This window comes from Thalassophryne amazonica, unplaced genomic scaffold, assembly GCF_902500255.1.
Source record: "Thalassophryne amazonica unplaced genomic scaffold, fThaAma1.1, whole genome shotgun sequence".
NCBI classification, from domain to species: Eukaryota; Metazoa; Chordata; class Actinopteri; order Batrachoidiformes; family Batrachoididae; genus Thalassophryne; species Thalassophryne amazonica.
The window spans coordinates 19831-39532 of NW_022986349.1; the positions used below are offsets into that span (position 1 = coordinate 19831).

The window sequence follows — 19702 nt, forward strand, 5'->3', positions numbered from 1 at the left end:
TATTGTCCAATTTTTGGTGAAGGAAGCAATTCTAACTGGGCCGGTATGTCAAATAATTTACAGCAGAATAGATTATGTTCTTAAGGATGCACCAGTCAGATTTCATTTAGAGAATGTCTTCTGTTTTCTACACATTGAAAAAGATGCTCATGAATTAATATGGTTGTGTAACTTTTCCATCCCAACAGCTGGTGCTCTATCTGTTGAAGCACTGGCCAAAGACGTGCACATGTAAAGAGCTGCTGTTCATCAAAGAGCTGGAGGAAATTCTTCAGTACATCTATACCTCTGAATTCAAGTTGGTTCAGGAGCCTCTCTTCAAGCAGCTGGCCCGATGCATCTCCGGCTCAAATCATGTGGTAACTGATGACAGATCATCAACTTTGCCTTTGGAACTTATGACTGTTCCCTATCAGGGAGCTCTTTCAGTTTTAGTGTCAGTGTATGTGTTGTCTTGACTGAGACATCTGTTCTGTTTAGGTGGCAAAGGCAGCGCTGCAGTTCTGCATAAAGAAGCATATCACACATTTTATCAGTGACAATGCAGAGGAGATCCTGCCCATTGTGCTGCCTGCCCTGTACCAGTGTTCAAACAGCCAGCTATATGAGTAAGATACTGGACTGAAGCCGTGCAAATATCCTGACACATTTAATTTTCTCATATTTACTCAAATAATTTTACTGATTTTTTAATAGATTCAAACAGTTCTACTCTATGCATTTCTTTACTCCTGTTTGATGCTGAGGTCAACTGACAGTCACCTGTCTTTGTTATGGACTGAGTTTTATTTGTGTGGGTTCACAGGTCTGTCAAGCACATCCTGACTGATTATCTGCCACAGCTGCTCATGATGAATCCTGAGCTCTTTGCACATTGCATAGAGCAGATCCTGACTACAAGACGGAAGTATGTGTTCAATATCTGTAATTACATCATGCAATTTAGTTAAGTTTTAGGCAGCAGCTCAGTTTTTGTTGCGGTGGTGCAGAACAAAACAGTGACGTCACATTTGACACCTTTTTTTCAACAGAGAGCAGCTGAGGTCCAAAGCAAGTGAAAAGATGTGGATGAAGATCGAGGCACTCGCTAAGTCCAAAACACAGGTGAGCAGTGTGTAAAATGACATAAATACATCTGAATGTAATATCATGTGTGCTGTGTGCATGTTTTTAACCGTGTATTCATAATGTTGCTTCTATGTTGAAAGGATGGAGGATGAAGACCATCCCCGAGGCTGTGATTCATCACATCCAGCACACAGAGCACAAAATAAAAGCAAAATAAATTAAATTTTGCACACCAAATTATTGTTTTTCATTATTTTGAAGATGTCTGTTCTACAATCATTCTGCCCCAGAAAAAGAACAATTCAAATAAATTCCTGACAGCCCAATATTGTCATGACATTCATGCATGTTCCTCAAATTCGGGTCCTTTACCAGAGTCCTGGGAGTTTGAGGGTTTGGCGCAGTATCTTAGCTGTTTCTACAACTGCACTCTTCTGGACAGACACCTCTGATGTTGTACCTGAAATCTGTTGGAGCCACTCTTCCATTTTGGGGGTTACAGCTGCGAGTGTTCCTACGAGGTCTGTCCATAAAGTATCGTACCTTTTTATTTTTTTCAAAAACTATATGGATTTCATTCATATGTTTTTACGTCAGACATGCTTGAACCCTTGTGCGCATGCGTGAGTTTTTCCACTCCTGTCGGTGACATCATTCGCCTGTGAGCACGCCTTGTGGAAGGAGTGGTCCCGCCCCCTCGTCGGATTTTCATTGTCTGGAAATGGCGGAATGAAAAGGACTTTTTTTCCATCAGAATTTTTTCAGAAGCTGTTAGTGACTGGCACCTGGAAACCATTCGAAAAATTTATCTGGCTTTCGGTGAAAATAATACGGCACACAGAGACACACACACCGACAGCACCTTCTGTAAACTCCGTATTTTAAACAGCTTTGAAGAAGATGGTCACTGTTTTAATCGGCCGTTTTATCCAAATGCAGGATGGATCGCTCCTCAGTCTCCATGTTATTGTCCTGCCTTAAGACGAGAGCGAAACAGTGAGCGAGGCTGCAGCACAATGACGTCAGATTCTGAGTCGTTTTATGCTTTGTGAATAAAATAAATAATTCGCTATAATCTCAAATATGAAAAATAATCGCGAATATGAAAAATTATCTGAGAGAGGTCTTCTCCTCAAAGTTTGCCTTCACGCCCACCACCACTCTAGTTTCCTACCTCCCAAAGAAAAACAAGAATGTATTCTTCTGAGCACACAGCACACAGATGGTGACATTAGCGATCGTGAGGACAGGAAGCCAATCATCATCCTAGACTACAACTGCAACAAAGGAGGTGTGGACAACCTAGATAAGGTGATTGGAACATACAGCTGCAGAAGAATGACTGCCCGCTGGCCCCTGGTCATCTTCCACAACATCATTGATGTTTCCTCCTACAATGCCTTTGTGATTTGGAGAGAGATCAACCTGACCTGGATGTCTCATAAGCAGAACAAGAGGAGGGTGTTCCTGGAGCAGCTAGGAAAGGCACTTGTAACTCCACTCATTGAAAGAAGGAAGCATGTCCCCTGCACAGAAGCCTCAGCAGCAGTTGTGAAAGCTATTCAGAGTGCAGGAGCTCCTGATCAACCTGAGGATCCAGCTACCACAGCCACTTCCCCAGCTAGGGCAAGTAAGAGGAAGAGATGTCAGTTCTGACCTCAAAAGGAAGACTGTAAAACACATACTGTGTGCTGCAGGTGTAAGAAATATATCTGCAAAGGCTGTGCACTTGCATACTGCCCTACATGTGCTAATTAGTTGAATGGGTTATGTTATTTTTCATATTTTTGTATTGTACATTGTCTTAAATTGTTCACTGGAGAGAAAAAAAAAGAAACAGAGTCATTGGGAATAAAAATGCATTCAAAACTCCTTTTTGCACATTTTTTCCCTTTTCTTAAGCTATAGAAATTCAAGTGAAGAGGGAAAACTCAGGTATTCACACATTTTGTGGTGAATGACAATATGCAAGATGAAATTTGGTGTTTAAAATTCAATTAAGCTGCTGATATTGGGGGTTTAGTGAAGACGGGTCATTTTGAACCGGAGGACACAGGGTGTATACAGAAAATGACAACAGGAGGGTTAAGTGCAGCCTGATCAGAGAGTCTCAGTGCAGTTTTCAATGTTAATGACAGCACGCCTTTTTTGTTTGGACTCAAAAGTTGAAAATCACATGTGTTACATCACACTTAACAATCGGCTAGACAATCAATCAAACCATGGTTCTGTTTTGTCTCTAGCTTGCTTCTAACAGCCAGCTGATAGCTCTCACTGCTTGGACCAATGAGATTTATACACCAAGCTGACCTGAAATCAGCCACTGAACATTAAATTGACTTTATTGACAAGTCTGACCCCTTTGAAAAGTGACCAAATGTCATATGTCATACCGTTCGTTCCCGATATTCTTCAATAAAGTTATCAAAGATAAAAGCATATGCAACATATACTTTTATCTTTGATATCTGTATTGTTGCTAGGCAAAATATGCTTTTATCTTTGATGTCTTATTGAAATTGTTCCTTGAGTACCTTAATCTTTATCTTCCTTTTAATGTTATGTCAGCTTTGCTGTTTCGGCTGTAAGGTTGTTGTTCCATTTGATGGTCTTTGTTGTTCACGTGTGCATTTGTTGTCAGTGTGACCTCAGAGGAGCAGCTGTGTTAAATAGAACAGAGCCTTTATTGTCATACAAATATACATAGAACCAAATTTGTCCTCTGTATAACTCATCCTAATTAAAGATAGACACAATCTAACCACTAGGAGCAGCTTGCTTTTAATTAAACAGTCGGATTCCTCTGGTCCGAGCCAGTTAGGTCCAGCACCCAGGGAAAACTTTTGCTCTACAAAATCAATATGTCACACAGAATCCCCCAAAACTCATCAACAAACAAAACAATTATTGTGTACAGAAATGGAGACGCTTATCTTCCAGGAGTAAAGATCACTTTTAATAAGCGTCAGGTGCCCACATTTGAAAGTCTTTTGGACATCTTGACGTCTAAACTCAAGGCTCCCTTTGGAGCTGTCCGAAAACTGTACACAGTTAATGGAGCCAAGGTTTGTGGACTGGATGAAGTGCAACATGGAGAGACTTATGTTGCAGCTGGATACCAGCCTTTTAAGAAGTTAGAGTAAGTATCATGCACAGAAACACCAATCTCTGTCTGTCTCACTGCTTTTTCAGCTCATTGACATTTACAAAAGGAAATGCACTGTTTGGAAAATGATTCACAGTAACGTCGACTTTTTTCTTCCCATTTTCTGGTATAAAAAAGCTCACTCTTAAAGTCCTCTCAGTTTCTGTGAGCACATAAAAAAATAAGAAACAACAGGTTGTTCAGTGGGTTTGTTCAACTTTTTTTTAATCTAAAAAATAATGTTTGACCTAATTAAAGGGATTTTATTACACTGTAATCTGCATTTCTCCCCTCAATCATATGATTTGTTTTATCTTTCCAGCTACGGTGCAAAACCAAAGAACTCACAGCCACAGAAAAAGAAAGAAGAAAAGGTCAGAAAATATTCTGTTGATTCCACAAAACTCAACAAATTTATATTTACATTAATAGTAATTTAAAAATCCAAGTTGCTAAAAGACTCAGCATAATTGTGTAATTATAATAATTCACCTCTTACAATGTTCCATGTTTGTTTGTTTTTTTAATGACTGCTGCATATTAAATTTTTATCACCTTTTTTAAACTTTCAGGTTAAACCGACTGAGGACCCAACTGTCCATAAGAAGAAGAAGACTGTGTAAGTCCAGACCTTCATGTGGACAATTATTGAACCTGAATATGAATATTGTCTGAATGATTATATCTGTTTTTATCTGATGATGTAGTGTGTTTGCTGACAGAGTGACACGGGTTCCTCCGGTCCAAACATCATGTAAGAACATCAGGAATGAACGGTATGACATAAAACAAACAATATCAAGAAAATGCATTTATTTGTTCCTATGTCGTTCTCATGTAAGATACATTTTTTAAACCTGGTGATGTGTTTACTGCCTACAGTAAAGACCAGCCACCTGCTGCTGCAGCAGAAGATTGTGCAGAGAAAGTGGTGAGTTCACTTCCATACTTTATGCAGCTTCTTTTAGCATGTTACACATTTTCCTCCATAAATTCCCACATCATATTTGTCAAACAGATGCCATCATTACAGTTTGTTAATTCAGTTATTTTCATCAAAAATATTTTGCTCCCACTGATGTATATATTTAATCAGCTGACATGGCATTTTACAGCCTTGTTTACAGACCTCAAGTTCCTGTTATTTTAAAATATATCAACACTTATAGTGTGGCAATTTTTACTTGCTGCTTTTGCATATTAATTGTTTTTTTCTTTTACCATTTAAAAAAAAATCAGATAAAGCCAGTGATTCAGCTCAAGGATAATCAAAAATTGAGGCCTTTCTCCATAAAGTAAGTATAGATTTTTAGATGGATAATTATTTGTCCAGAATTTTAATGTTCTGTGACTAATGATCTCTTTTTCTTCATTTGATAGAGTTTTTACCAATGGAGAGCCTCTAATTCCTCCAATTAATGTCAAGATTCCCAAATATGCACTGAAGTCAATGGAAAGCGTTTTAGCCATTGTTGCAGACGTCATGTCCCTTCATACTGGAGTGAAGAGGTGCAAACACACACACACACACACACACACAGTCTGAACTGGAATTGACCCTGTGTGTGTGTGTGTGTGTGTGTGTGTGTGTGTGTGTGTGTGTGTGTGTGTGTGTGTGTGTGTGTGTGTGTGTGTGTGTGTGTGTGTGTGTGTAACAGAAAGTAAATTGTCAGTCATTGAATGTGATCAAAGCTTGCTCCAGTTTCTCCTAACTCTTCTTTTAACTTGCAGTCTTTACACACTTGATGGACAACCTGTTAAATCTGTGACGGAGTTGAAGTTTGACAGCTGTTACGTTGCTGTTAGTAAGGGGAAGTTTAAACCTGTTCAGTACTTCAGCAAGAAATGTGACGGGAACAAATGGTGGGGCAGTAAATAAATAAATTTTTAAAAAATGTAATAAATACATTCTATTTGTATTCACATGTGAATCTACTGTGAAATCATTTTTTAATTCCCATATTGATCTTCCTCCCCACAGTAAAGAGAAACTATTTGTTCAAGCAGTACGTCATAAAGAAGACGTGAGTTCACTTTCTTCTGTGCAGGTTGTTTAGTTACAAAGATTTTCTCCCATAAATTTCTTCTTTCACAGCTAAAAAGTGCATGTTTGCACAAGAAGAATGTCTGTTAACATTTAGCACATATGAAACTTTAAGTGCACGTTCAAAATGGATTATGCTTTATTCTTTATTTCCTGTTGTGGCTTATCATTTTTTTAAACAGCTTCTTAAATCTTTTCAGATTAAACCTGTTGTTCAGACCAAAACCGAGGCGACTGGTAAAAATGAGAGAAATCCAAAAATAGAGTATTTCACCATCGAGTAAGTCCAGACTTTCAGATGGATAATTACTTATCCTGAATGTGAATTTTCTGTGAGTATTTGTCTCATTCTCTGTTTCTTCACTCTGCAGTGTTTTCACCAATGGAGAGCCTCTAATTCCTTCAGTGACTGTAAAAATTCCAAAGACGGCTCTGAAGTCGATGGACAACGTCTGCAGCGTGGTGGGATCCATGATGTGCTCTCATGCTGGAGTGAAGAGGTACAACACCAACACACTGTAAATCACGTGCACAGTGCACCAACCACAGCTGTTACACCATCAGTTCTAGTTATAACATACTAACTGTAATTAACACAAAAACCTATTGAACTATCAACCAGACTGTCACAATTAAACTTTACTCTCATTAAAGCCTTTAACCTATTTTTTTAAATAATGATGGTTATGCTAATGATGTTTTGTGATTATTTTAGGCTCATATTTGTATCAAATCAAAATTAATCATTTATAAATACTTGCAATTTAGAGTCAGAATTGCAATCACCAATATTCTCCTTTTTTCTTTTCTTATTTTCAGGCTTTACACACTTGATGGACAGCTTGTGAAAGATCCACAAGACTTGAAGAATGATGGAAAATATGTTGCTGTTACCAGGGGAAGGTTTAAACCTGCCGACTACTTCCAGCCAGTCTGAGTGCCCCTGAAGAACAAGGTGAAGAATAAATGGTTTGACAAAAATATATGATTAAAAAAATACATTTTATTTGTATTCACATGTGATTCGAATATAAAATAACCTTTTTTTAAACTTGCCATTTTGTTCTCCCTACAGTGAAGAAACTCCACCTGCTGTTCAGGCGACACGTCACAAAAAACAAGTGGTGAGTTCACTTCCATACTTCATGCAGCTTCATGCATGTTACACATTTTCCTGCATAAATTCCCACATTATATTTTTCATACAGATGCCATCAGTACAGTTTAATTCAGTTATTTTCATCAAAAATATTTTGCTCCCACTGATGTTTATAATATTTAATCAGCTGACATGGCATTTTGCAGCCTTGTTCACAGACCTCAAGTTCCTGTTATTTTAAAATATATCAACACTTAAAGTTTGGCAATTTTTACTTGCTGCTTTTACATATTAATTGTTTTTTTTTTTTTTTCTTTTACCATTTAAAAAAAAAAAACAGATAAAGCCAGTGGTTCAGCTCAAGGATAATCAAAAATTGAGGCCTTTCTCCATAAAGTAAGTATAGATTTTTAGATGGATAATTATTTGTCCAGAATTTTAATGTTCTCTGACTAATGTTCTCTCTTTTTCTTCATTCAATAGGATTTTTACCAATGGAGAGCCTCTAATTCCTTCAATTAACGTCAAGATTCCCAAATATGCATTGAAGTCAATGGAAAGCGTTTTAGCCATTGTTGCAGACGTCATGTCCCTTCGTACTGGAGTGAAGAGGTGCAAACACACACACACACACACAGTTTCCCACTTATTAATGGAACTGAATCAGAATGAATAATTTTGTTTTGTTAAAAATTGCAGTCTGAACTGGAATTGACCCTGTTATTGTGTGTGTGTGTGTGTGTGTGTGTGTGTGTGTGTGTGTGTGTGTGTGTGTGTGTGTGTGTGTGTGTGTGTGTGTGTGTGTGTGTGTGTGTGTGTGTGTGTGTAACAGAAAGTAAATTGTCAGTCATTGAATGTGATCAAAGCTTGCTCCAGTTTCTCCTAACTCTTCTTTTAACTTGCAGTCTTTACACACTTGATGGACAACCTGTTAAATCTGTGACGGAGTTGAAGTTTGACGGCTGTTACGTTGCTGTTAGTAAGGGGAAGTTTAAACCTGTTCACTACTACTTCAGCAAGAAATGTGACTGGAACAAATGGTAGGGCAGTAAATAAATACATTTTAAAAAATGTAATAAATACATTCTATTTGTATTCACATTTGAATCTACTGTGAAATCATTTTTTAATTCCCATATTGATCTTCCTCCCCACAGTAAAGAGAAACTATTTGTTCAAGCAGTACGTCATAAAGAAGACGTGAGTTCACTTTCTTCTGTGCAGGTTGTTTAGTTACAAAGATTTTCTCCCATAAATTTCTTCTTTCACAGCTAAAAAGTGCATGTTTGCACAAGAAGAATGTCAGTTAACATTTAGCACATAACTTTAAGTGCACGTTCAAAATGGATTATGCTTTATTCTTTATTTCCTGTTGTGGCTTATCATTTTTTTAAACAGCTTCTTAAATCTTTTCAGATTAAACCTGTTGTTCAGACCAAAACCGAGGCGACTGGTAAAAATGAGAGAAATCGAAAAATAGAGTATTTCACCATCGAGTAAGTCCAGACTTTCAGATGGATAATTACTTATCCTGAATGTGAATTTTCTGTGAGTATTTGTCTCATTCTCTGTTTCTTCACTCTGCAGTGTTTTCACCAATGGAGAGCCTCTAATTCCTTCAGTGCCTGTAAAAATTCCAAAGACGGCTCTGAAGTCGATGGACAACGTCTGCAGCGTGGTGGGATCCATGATGTGCTCTCATGCTGGAGTGAAGAGGTACAACACCAACACACTGTAAATCACGTGCACAGTGCACCAACTGTGAAAGTGTATCAAATCAAAATTAATCATTTATAAATACTTGCAATTTAGAGTCAGATTTGCAATCATCAAGTTTCTTCTTTCTTTCTTTTCTTTTTATTTTCAGGCTTTACACACTTGATGGACAGCTTGTGAAAGATCCACAAGACTTGAAGAACGATGGAAAATATGTTGCTGTTACCAGGGGAAGGTTTAAACCTGCCGACTACTTCCAGCCAGTCCGAGTGCCCCTGAAGAACAAGGTGAAGAATAAATGGTTTGACAAAAATATATGATTAAAAAAAATACATTTTATTTGTATTCACATGTGATTCGAATATAAAATAACCTTTTTTTAAACTTGCCATTTTGTTCTCCCTACAGTGAAGAAACCCCACCTGCTGTTCAGGCGACACGTCACAAAAAACAAGTGGTGAGTTCAGCTTCTAATGTACAATTTATTAATTTTTTTAAAACATAAATATCTTTTATCACAGACAAAAAAACCTGTCTGTTTGCACACAGATTCCTATTAATATTTCCTGAGGGGGTGGGGGTGCAATTTGTTAAGAAGCAGGAATTATTGTCTGCAGGAAGCATTGACTTATTAGTTCCACTTTGATGGGTTAGGGTTAGGGTTAGTCAGTCGGATGTGGAGACGTCTTCACCTGCATTGTCTAACAAAGATGTAAGTGCACTCAATACGAGTTTCATGCTCTGTATTTTCTGTCACATAAGTTGCAACAGTTTGAGCTCAGACCAGAAAGAAACACTGCAAATATGCAGCACATACAGATACATGGACTGTTCATCATGTAGAAATAGTTTGAGTGAATGTAGCTGTACAGCTTCAAATATTACATATACATAAATACATGCAGAAAGAGAACACATGACTAAGAAGTGAGTTTTTCAGCAGAGATGCACAACAGCATGTATTCAGATTTGATACCATTTCTTCTGGTTAAGTTCTGATGCTCCTAATTTTACAACCAACACTGAAAAGTCAAAAAGAAGAATTAGGAAACGTGCACCTGATTGTTTTTTGTCTCTCTGTCTAGGTTTCTGAATCTGGTTGTCAAGAAGAACCTGACATCCAAGAATCAGAGCAAAGAAAGAAGAACATTCTTAAACAGCAGAAGATCTGCCCACCAACACGTAAGTAGAGTTCTGCAGAAGAAACCTGCTAGATTTTGGATGCAGTGGTGACACCACGTGTAGTGCTGCATATGTGTGCACAGACATGATGGGTGTAATAGATGTCAGACTTGGTCCTAGTGTTCACTGGAAACACAAAGTCTCCAAGTCGCTGTTTAAACTTTCAAATGTCTTTGAAAGATTGCAGTTCTGTTCTTTAGGGTTTACAACCAACGTGACACCGAACACCATCAAAGAAGCTTTCAAGTGCTTTGTTCAAAATGTATCTAAAATCTTTGATTGGTATTCATTCATTCATTTTCTACGACTTATCCGGGTCCAGGTCATGGACCTCATAGGTCATGGTTAGCCATCTTTGAATTTGTCCAAGGTCTGTGTCCCAAGAATGCTCCCTGTGAACTGGACTTATGTTAAGCACAGACGGACAGATGGATGCACAGCCTTTGCAATACCCGATGGCCATATTTTGGCCTCGGGTAAAAATTAGTTCCATATTCCTTGATTATTTGGTCTTAACTACCATTCTTGAGTGTTAGCTGCCCCCTTCTTTCTCTTGTGACCTCTTTTTAAATGTGTCTCCTGTATTCTTCACCATTTTATTCATGTGACCTTTGATTTTTTTCTCCTCATCTCCTCCCCTTTTCCCATCTCACTGTTTCTCTTTCTGCCTCCTCAGATTCAGAGAAGGTCATCATTCAGATGCTGCAGCAATGCTATAAGGTTTATGACCCAGAAAGTAGCATCATATATAAGGAGAGGACACAGACGTTGCTGAGCCAAATTCAAGATTACATCATGGACAACGAATACGTCTTGTCAGAGTGCATGTACCCAGAGATTGTGAACATGGTCAGTACAGCTGATGATTATAAATTTAGTGATTGGTTGATGGAGCCAAAGGCTGAACACTGCATTTGTGTGCAGCTATCATTCAAAATGGTTTTCATAAAGATTGCACCATCATCTGTAGTGACACACGCCCTCTGCTCCTCTGACTGAGGATCACCTCAAACTCATTTAGAAACCAAACGAGTTCTGTCTGATTGTTGTATATTTTTGTCAGTTGAATATTGAGAAATAATTTTGATCTTTTTTTTTTCTCAGTGTTCTTCACACATGTTCAGGGCGTTGAATCGACCCTCCAATCCTCCTGCTGCAGAGTTTGCTTCAGATGATGAAAAACCCAAGCTGGATCCTGCATGGCCACACATTGAGGTTGATTACTCTGATACAAATTTTAATACTTTAAGTTTCTGCAATATATCCATAAAGGTACTACTGAGCAAATGAAATGATAAGAAGCTTAAAGTAGATCAAATTCAAATGAGGAGGACCTCAAACCTTCACTGGATTATGCTTTCAAAATTCAAATTATTTCAGTTTAGAATGTAATTATACACTGACTGGCCACTTCATAAGGTACACCTTCCCAGTATCGGGTTAGATTCATTTTTGTCTTCAGAACAGCTTAAATACTTTGTGCCGTATGTTCAACAAATGTACTGTACAGGAGTGAAATGATACATTTGCTCCATGATTTGATACATAATGACATCACTGTTCTCACTAATTATGTTTGAACTTTAAAAATGTAAATTATTCTTAAGTATAAATTGTAATCCTTTATGTTATCTGTTTATTATTATTATTGTGTTATATTATATAAACATCAGGCACTCTGACACTGGTGTTTTTCATTTAATTCCCAGAATTCATTCTTTTGTCTTTGTATGTTTCTCTTGCAGCTGGTCTATTATTTTTTCAAGACGTTTTTAGAAGCTCCAAGCTTTCAGGCGGAGATTGCTAAGAAATACATTGGCAAGGAATTTGTCACACAGGTATGAACGGCATATTATCACATCTTTGTGTGTTATATTTGCATGAAAAACAAACAGCTCTTTGTCAATGAGAGCTAATGGAGTCACTAGTGTTTGATGATTCTGATACACTGGTAGAAAAATGAAGGTTTAAGTCTCCAGCATCCTGTCATAGTTTATGGTTGTGAGGCTTTGATGCTAATCTGTGACTTGAAGTGGTGACTGTACAACCCCTGGCAAAAATTATGGAATCACCGGCCTCGGAGGATGTTCATTCAGTTGTTTAATTTTGTAGAAAAAAAGCAGATCACAGACATGACACAAAACTAAAGTCATTTCAAATGGCAACTTTCTGGCTTTAAGAAACACTATAAGAAATCAGGAAAAAAAAATTGTGGCAGTCAGTAACAGTTACTTATTTAGACCAAGCAGAGGGGAAAAAAATGTGGACTCACTCAATTCTGAGGAATAAATTATGGAATCATCCTGTAAATTTTCATCCCCAAAACTAACACCTGCATCAAATCAGATCTGCTCGTTAGTCTGCATCTAAAAAGGAGTGATCACACCTTGGAGAGCTGTTGCACCAAGTGGACTGACATGAATCATGGCTCCAACACAATGAACATCCTCTGAGGCCGGTGATTCCATAATTTTTGCCAGGGGTGTCTTTGGAGGATCTTTGGCTTCTCAATGGAATGAAAGTCATGTTGAAGCATGCATCAGAGACAGTAACAGAAGAACTGCTTGAATGTTTGAAGAACAAAAGGAAAAGATCTGATTTACACTGAGTCATGTATTTATTGTACATTGATGAACATCAGTGCTTTGATTGCTGCTACTGCTGTGGTTTTATTCTTACAAGTTTGTTCCAAAGCAACAAAGAATGACTGGTTTTAATAACATGTTTCGACTAATCAGTAACTTTTCTTGCATTGCAGCTCTTACAACAGTTTGCCAGTGAAGATCCCAGAGAGAGGACGTGCCTCACGGTTGTGTTCTGTTCAGTCTATCTTGCATTCGAAGACCTCCAAGAGTACATGTTTCATGGGATTTGTGACATTTTCTTTCGGTCAGTGCTGCAGTGCTCGTTTTTCAAACAGGCTGAAATGACGACATGAATGATTTGTCTTGTTGATCGATGCTAAAATGTTTCTATGTTTTTGTTTTCAAAGGTTTGTGCATGAGAATGGGCAGCCCACTGGTATCACTGATCTCTTGGAACTCATTCAAATGTATAGTGTTCTTTTCAGAAACAATTTTTTGTCTGTTTTGTTGCTTACCAACCATTTATTCAAGCCTAACATGTTTTTAAAAAATCAGACACACTGATCTTTTTTTTCCTTCTATAATCCACAGTATCACCAATCAAATAACGCCTCCATTGTGTGAAGATGACAGGATTTTCTTCTGCTGGGTTTTAGTGCCCCTGCACAAACCAAAAACACTCTGGCTCTACCATCAACAGGTAATATATGCAGGAAATCCTTTTGAAAATGACTGTCATTTGAATGTAAAGAGAATTGTATAACATTTAAAAATACATTTACACATTAATTTTTTTTAATTAATGTAGAAAAAAACCTTATGTCATGTCTGTCCCTTCACATCTCCGCTGCTTTAAATGGTCTGACACTCAGTGTTTTATGTATTTTGCAGCTCGTTGAGTGTCCAGTTTTTGGAGAAGGATGCAACTCTAACTGAGCCGGTATGTCAAATAATTTACACCAGATTATATTATATTTTTAAAGGGCATATCTCACTCCAGTTAACACTATGTTTTATAAACAAGTTATATACCAGATTGTGAATAATAATAATCATAATATATGCAAACATACATACATACACACATCTTCAACTGCTTATCTGAGATTGAGTCACGGGGAATAATAATAATATATCCTTTAATTTATAAAGCACATCACAATAAAAGACAAATCTCAAAGTGCTGCACACACATTCAGAGAATGGTGATACCACATGTTGCTTCTGTTTTCTACACAATGAAAAAAGATGCTCATGGCAAAAATTCTAGAGTGCATCTGTGTCTCTAACTTCAAGTTGGTTCAGGAGCCTCTCTTCAAGCAGCTGGCCCGATGCCTCTCCGGCTCAAATCATGTGGTAACTGATGACAGATCATCAACTTTGCCTTTGGAAAACATAACTGTTCCCTATCAGGGAGCTCTTTCAGTTTTAGTGTCAGTGTGTGTTGTCTTGACTGAGACGTCTGTTCTTTGTAGGTGGCAAAGGCAGCGCTGGAGTTCTGCATAAAGAAGCATATCACACATTTTATCAGTGACAATGCAGTTGCTAATTTAGTCACATTTGTCCAAAGCACAGGTGAGCAATGTGTAAAATGACATAAATACATCTGAACGTAATATCATTTGTGCTATGTGCATATTTTTGACCATGTATAATGCTGTCTCTGTGTTGATTTCAGAAGACCACACAAGGACGAAGACCATCCTTGAGGCCGTGCATCCCCACATCCAGCAGACAGAGTACCAAATAAAAGCAAAATAAATTAGATTTGTGCACCAAATGATTGTTTTTCTTTATTAAAGATGTCTGTTTTCCAGTCATTCTGCCCCAGGAAAATAATAAATAATAATTCAAATAATTTATTGACAGCCCAATATTGCCATATGACTTTCATGTCAGTGATAAGTATAAATGTTCTCACATGCCACTGATTTTTTTTTTCTTTTTATTTAATAGTGTGGCAGCAATATGCTTCCATACTGCACAAACCACATCAACCCAGCAAAAGGGCTTCCCAAATATTACAGATAAAGTATTAAGTTGCAATCATATGATTTTAAAATGTGGTATTTATCTGCTGCTGTAATTGATATTAATATTTATTTTTATTTATTTAACTTAAAAGGCTAAACCCCTTGAGATTTCTAATCTTTCAAGGGGGTCCTCAATAATAACAACAAAACATCCAATGGGCAAAACATGCAACAGTATATCAAAATCACTTCCGGGGTGCTGCACTGTGGCGACTCGGGCTCCCGTGTTTGTGTCTTTTAACTTTTAAATACTTTGTACTGCTCTGTGTGGATGTGGCGAAAGGTGATACAGACAACGGTCAGTATATTCTGCACAACCAACTTTGAACGGATCGGTGAAGATCACAGATTGGTGAAGATCCAGGAACTCTTGGACTTGTTTAGTGGCTAGGCTAATAACAGTACACCGGGCACTATGTGGCATGTCCCTATCGTGCTGCTGCTGCTGTTTTGGGCAGTAAGTGAATAAGTTTGCAACAACCTTCAAGGTGGATCCTTATCAACAGCATGCAATGGGCTTAATTTTGCTTACTCAAGGGAGTTTTTGTTGTCGCTACAATCCAGTGGCGACGTGCTCCCGAGCGGGTTACCGGAGGAGGTGAGGAGAGAGTACCCGATCATCGGTACGAGAACACGGAGGAAACGGGGCAAACGTGGAGGTGTCCGGCAATGGCTTCGGAAAAGGGGTAATAAACCGCCGCTCCCGTCCATGATTCTGAGTAATGTTCGATCTCTGCCCAGTAAAATGGATGAACTTCGCCTCAACTGTCGCTATAGTCACGCGTACAGGGAGTCCTGCATTATGGTTTTAACTGAGTCGTGGCTTCGGGAAGATATACCGGACAGTTTAATTTACTTTGAGGGGTTCTCGTGTGTGCATGCAGATAGAACCCTGTCATCAGGGAAGAGCAGAGGCGGTGGGATTTGCATCTATGTTAAGGAGACGTGGTGTAAACAGTACTCAACTAGAGTGCAAATGTGTGACCCAGACTTGGAGTTACTGTGCGTGTTAACGCGACCATTCTATTTACCCCGCGAAATTGGAAATGTCATAATTATTGCAGCGTATGTTCCACCGAACGGTAACGCAAATAAAGCTGCCAGTCGCTTGGCAGAATGTGTGCACAGTCAGCTGCAACGCACTCCAGGGGCTGCTGTCTTCATACTGGGGGACTTAAACCATTGTCGCCTTGAGCGAGCGCTCCCTGGCTTCCACCAGTATATTAAATGTAAAACACGAAACATCCTGGATAAATGTTTTGGCAACATCAAGAGTGCATTTAGAGCTAAAGCACTCCCACCCCTGGCAAATTCAGATCATGCCACTGTCCACTTGATGCCCACATATAAAACTGTGCTCAAGTCCTCTATGGCACTACACAAGATTGTGTTACAGAGGACTGTGTGGAAACTCTGAGAGGGTGTTTCTCCTGTACGGACTGGAGCATCTTCCACAGCCTGGAGTTGAATGAAGCCACAGAGACTATTACGGATTATATACATTTTTGTGTGGATATTGTGGTGCCAAAAAAAGATATTGTGGTTTTCCCAAACAATAAGAGTCATATAACCAAGGAGGTGAAAGCCAGTATCAACAAAAAGCGAATGGCATTTAGAGACAATGACAGAGCTGCAGTAGCCCAGGCCCAGAAGGAACTTAATGTTGTGCTGGCCAATGCACGGAAAAGGGAACAGGACCGCTTAGAACATGGGCTTAAGTCCTTGGACAACAAAAAACTCTGGGACTCTATGAAAAGGATGATGGCATGAACATAAACAAACAGCAATTAATTACAAGGAATGATGAAGATTTTGCCGACAACTTAAATGATTTTTTCTTGAGATTTAACAGGGAGAATGATGTTGAGTGTGAACCAGTAGCTGATTTGGGCATGCATCTGAAATGAGTAGCTCTAATATTGATCAGCAATGTATTCAAGCCATTTTTAGTAACGTGTCTTCTACCAAAGCTGCAGGACCGGACGGCCTGTCAGCTTTTTTACTGAAAAACTGTGCACAGGAACTTTCAGAGGCATGGTGCCCTATTTTCCAAATGTCAGCTTTGAGTTGTTCTGTTCCTCTATGCTGGAAGTGGTCGACCATTATACCCATACCAAAAATTTCAGCCCCGGCCACTAATAAAGATTACGGGCCGTGGCTTTAACCAGCATTGTTATGAAATGCTTTGAGAAGGTAATGGTCAATAGACTGAAGTTGGAAGTGTCCAAGTCTCTTGACCCGATGCAATTTGCATATAAGCAGGGACTTGGCACTACAGATGCCATTGTGTGTATGTCACACATGATTTACAAGCACTTAGAGAATGCTGATTGTTACGCACGTGTGTTATTTGCTGATTTCTCGTCAGCCTTTGACACAGTTCGCCCTCATCTTTTAGTCCAAAAACTGAGAGATCTTAATGTTAGCTCCTCCCTTGTTAGATGGTTTTACTCTTTTTTTAAATAATAGGTCACAGCAAGTTAGAGTAAACAACTCCTTGTCTAAAGCACAATCCTGCAGTACAGGAGTACCTCAAGGGGCTGTAAGCTCTCCCATTCTTTTCACCCTATACACCAATGGCTGTAGGAGCATAAATCCAAGCAACAAAATCTTGAAATTCTCAGATGACACAATTATTGTGAGCTTACTTTCAGCTGGTGAAAGTCCGTCAGTTTATTTAATGAAATTGACTCCTTTCAGTCTTGGTGTGAGGAGCACCACTTGACTCTAAATGGGCTTAAAACCAAAGAAATGGTCTTTGATCCAAAAAGACTCCTGCCCCATGAGTAATCATTGGAGGCAGGGAGATAGAACAGGTGGAGTCAGTGAAATATCTGGGCGTCTACGTGGATAATCTTCTGAGGTGGAATGTGCATGTGGATTTCTTATGTAAGAAATTTTCCCAAAGACTCCACTTCCTCAGAAGACTTAGATTGTTTGGTGTGAGCACCCGAATCATGGTTTGTATTTATAATGCGGTGCTGGAGAGCCTTATTAGATATGGAATAGTGGCCTGGTTTGGCTCACTCACAGTGCAGGGTAAAACCAAAATAGGACAGCTTCTAAAAAACGCAATGAAAATCATAGGACAGAAGGAGTTTCATTCTCTCCAGACAATTTTTGAAACCTCTGTCCTGGCACAAGCCAAAGCCATAACCAGAGAACCCTCCCATCCACTGCACAGTGAATATACTCTGCTACCTTCTGGAAGGCGCTATCGAGCGATCAGGCACCACAGTAACAGGTTTAAACTGTCTTTTGTTCCCATGTCAGTGGTTTTGTTAAATAAGACGACAGTTTTTTTATTTAATTCTTGAATTGTAATTATGTTATTTATGGGGCACGTGCAATATACTGAAGTCACTTTATTTGCAAAGGCATTTTACTTGGGATTGTGCAATATCATGAAATGGTCATATTCCTTTTGTTGAAATTGTGCAGACCAGCTGACTGCTGTAATGTTGTCTGTGTGTTCGGAGGTTAAATGTTGTGAATGTTGTTTATGTGTTAATCAATCAATCAATTTTTTTTATATAGCACCAAATCACAACAAACAGTTGCCCCAAGGCACTTTATATTGTAAGGCAAGGCCATACAATAATTATGTAAAACCCCAACGGTCAAAACGACCCCCTGTGAGCAAGCACTTGGCTACAGTGGGAAACAACACTGTGAGACCAGGAGAAATTTCCCCTGTGGGGACAATAAAGTTTAACCTAACCTAAAATAAACAAAGGCAACAATACAACGACAAACAAATAATTACACACAAACATATCTACACGCACACACGAACAACCAATCAGACCACACACACACACACACACAAAAAGGTCTATCACTCTCCCATTAATACTACCATACAAAATGAATAAAATGAATTGTTATGAACAAATGGAATCAAAAACAGTTACATATGTTCTTAAGGTGTTATACAAGGGCACCTTTAAATACAGACAAATGGGTTATAGAGCGGATAGAGGAAGGAAGGCTGTTCCAATCATAGGGCGCTTTATGTCTAAATGAAAATTTTTCCAGTTTCCTTATTAATTGGTGGGACAACAAAAAAAGATTGAGCTGCATGTGTTGTGTGGGCCGCTGAAGAGGAGGTACTGCTGGCCCACCACCAGAGGGCGCCCTGCCTGAAGTGCGGGCTTCAGGCACAAGAGTGCGCCGGAGCAACCGGCAGTGACAGCCGTCACTCATCAACAAGCACCAGCTGTCACTCATCATCAACCACATCTCCATAAAAGCCGGGAAGCATCTTCACCTCACTGCCGAGAAATCGTCTACCGATCAGGTAAACACTCAGCCGTGGTTTTGTGTCATACAACTTTCTGAACATTGCAGGCGTACCTGTTTGACTGGTCAGCAGCTGGAAGCTGGGAGGAGACGACGTCTTCGCTCCTCGGATAAGTAGTCCTTCAGGCGCTGCACGTTTTTGTTCCTGTGTGACTGTGATTGAGAGGTGGAGGTGTTTTCCCACCCTTTCTGACTGTTTGCTGGGTGTTCACGCACCCACCATCACCTGTCTGTTCTTCCTGCCAGCAGTACCTGATCTGACAGCCGGAGGCAGTGGCCACCTGGGGACCCAGCGCTTGGTGGCTCCGGGGTGCTTCAGATCCGGTGGCAGTGGAAAGCGTGTGGGATCCGGCTCTTTTCTGGACGGGTGCTTTCTATCCTCGAGCCTGCCCATACGTCACCGTGACTTATTGACTGTTGATCTCAATTGTGTTGTCTGTTGCTCTGTTGTGCACATTCACAACATTAAATTGTTATATTTTGGCTTATTCCATTGTCCGTTCATTTGCGCCCCCTGTTGTGGGTCCG

General features: G+C 39.2%; 1 protein-coding gene and 2 long non-coding RNA genes across 6 annotated transcripts in view; all 3 read left to right on the forward strand.

Moving 5' to 3' along the window:
- Positions 1–10250, forward strand: part of LOC117506104 (doublecortin domain-containing protein 2C-like) — a 30045-nt gene extending 19795 nt beyond the window's left edge. For all 4 annotated transcript variants that reach the window (XM_034165618.1, XM_034165615.1, XM_034165617.1 and 1 more), the window contains 9 exons: positions 7697–7752; positions 7840–7968; positions 8262–8396; positions 8514–8556; positions 8773–8852; positions 8944–9072; positions 9224–9359; positions 9481–9529; positions 10158–10250. In XM_034165618.1, coding sequence (XP_034021509.1) covers positions 7697–7752; positions 7840–7968; positions 8262–8396; positions 8514–8556; positions 8773–8852; positions 8944–9072; positions 9224–9359; positions 9481–9483 — 711 coding nt within the window. In that variant the 3' untranslated portion in view covers positions 9484–9529; positions 10158–10250. The remainder of the gene's footprint in view (positions 1–7696; positions 7753–7839; positions 7969–8261; positions 8397–8513; positions 8557–8772; positions 8853–8943; positions 9073–9223; positions 9360–9480; positions 9530–10157) is intronic.
- On the forward strand, positions 31–873 carry LOC117506105. The gene is made up of 4 exons (XR_004559376.1): positions 31–43; positions 189–359; positions 481–608; positions 806–873. It is a non-coding gene; the product is annotated as an uncharacterized LOC117506105 (long non-coding RNA).
- On the forward strand, positions 874–4963 carry LOC117506106. The gene is made up of 5 exons (XR_004559377.1): positions 874–907; positions 1032–1104; positions 4536–4587; positions 4786–4832; positions 4921–4963. It is a non-coding gene; the product is annotated as an uncharacterized LOC117506106 (long non-coding RNA).
- Positions 10251–19702: the final 9452 nt, after the last annotated feature.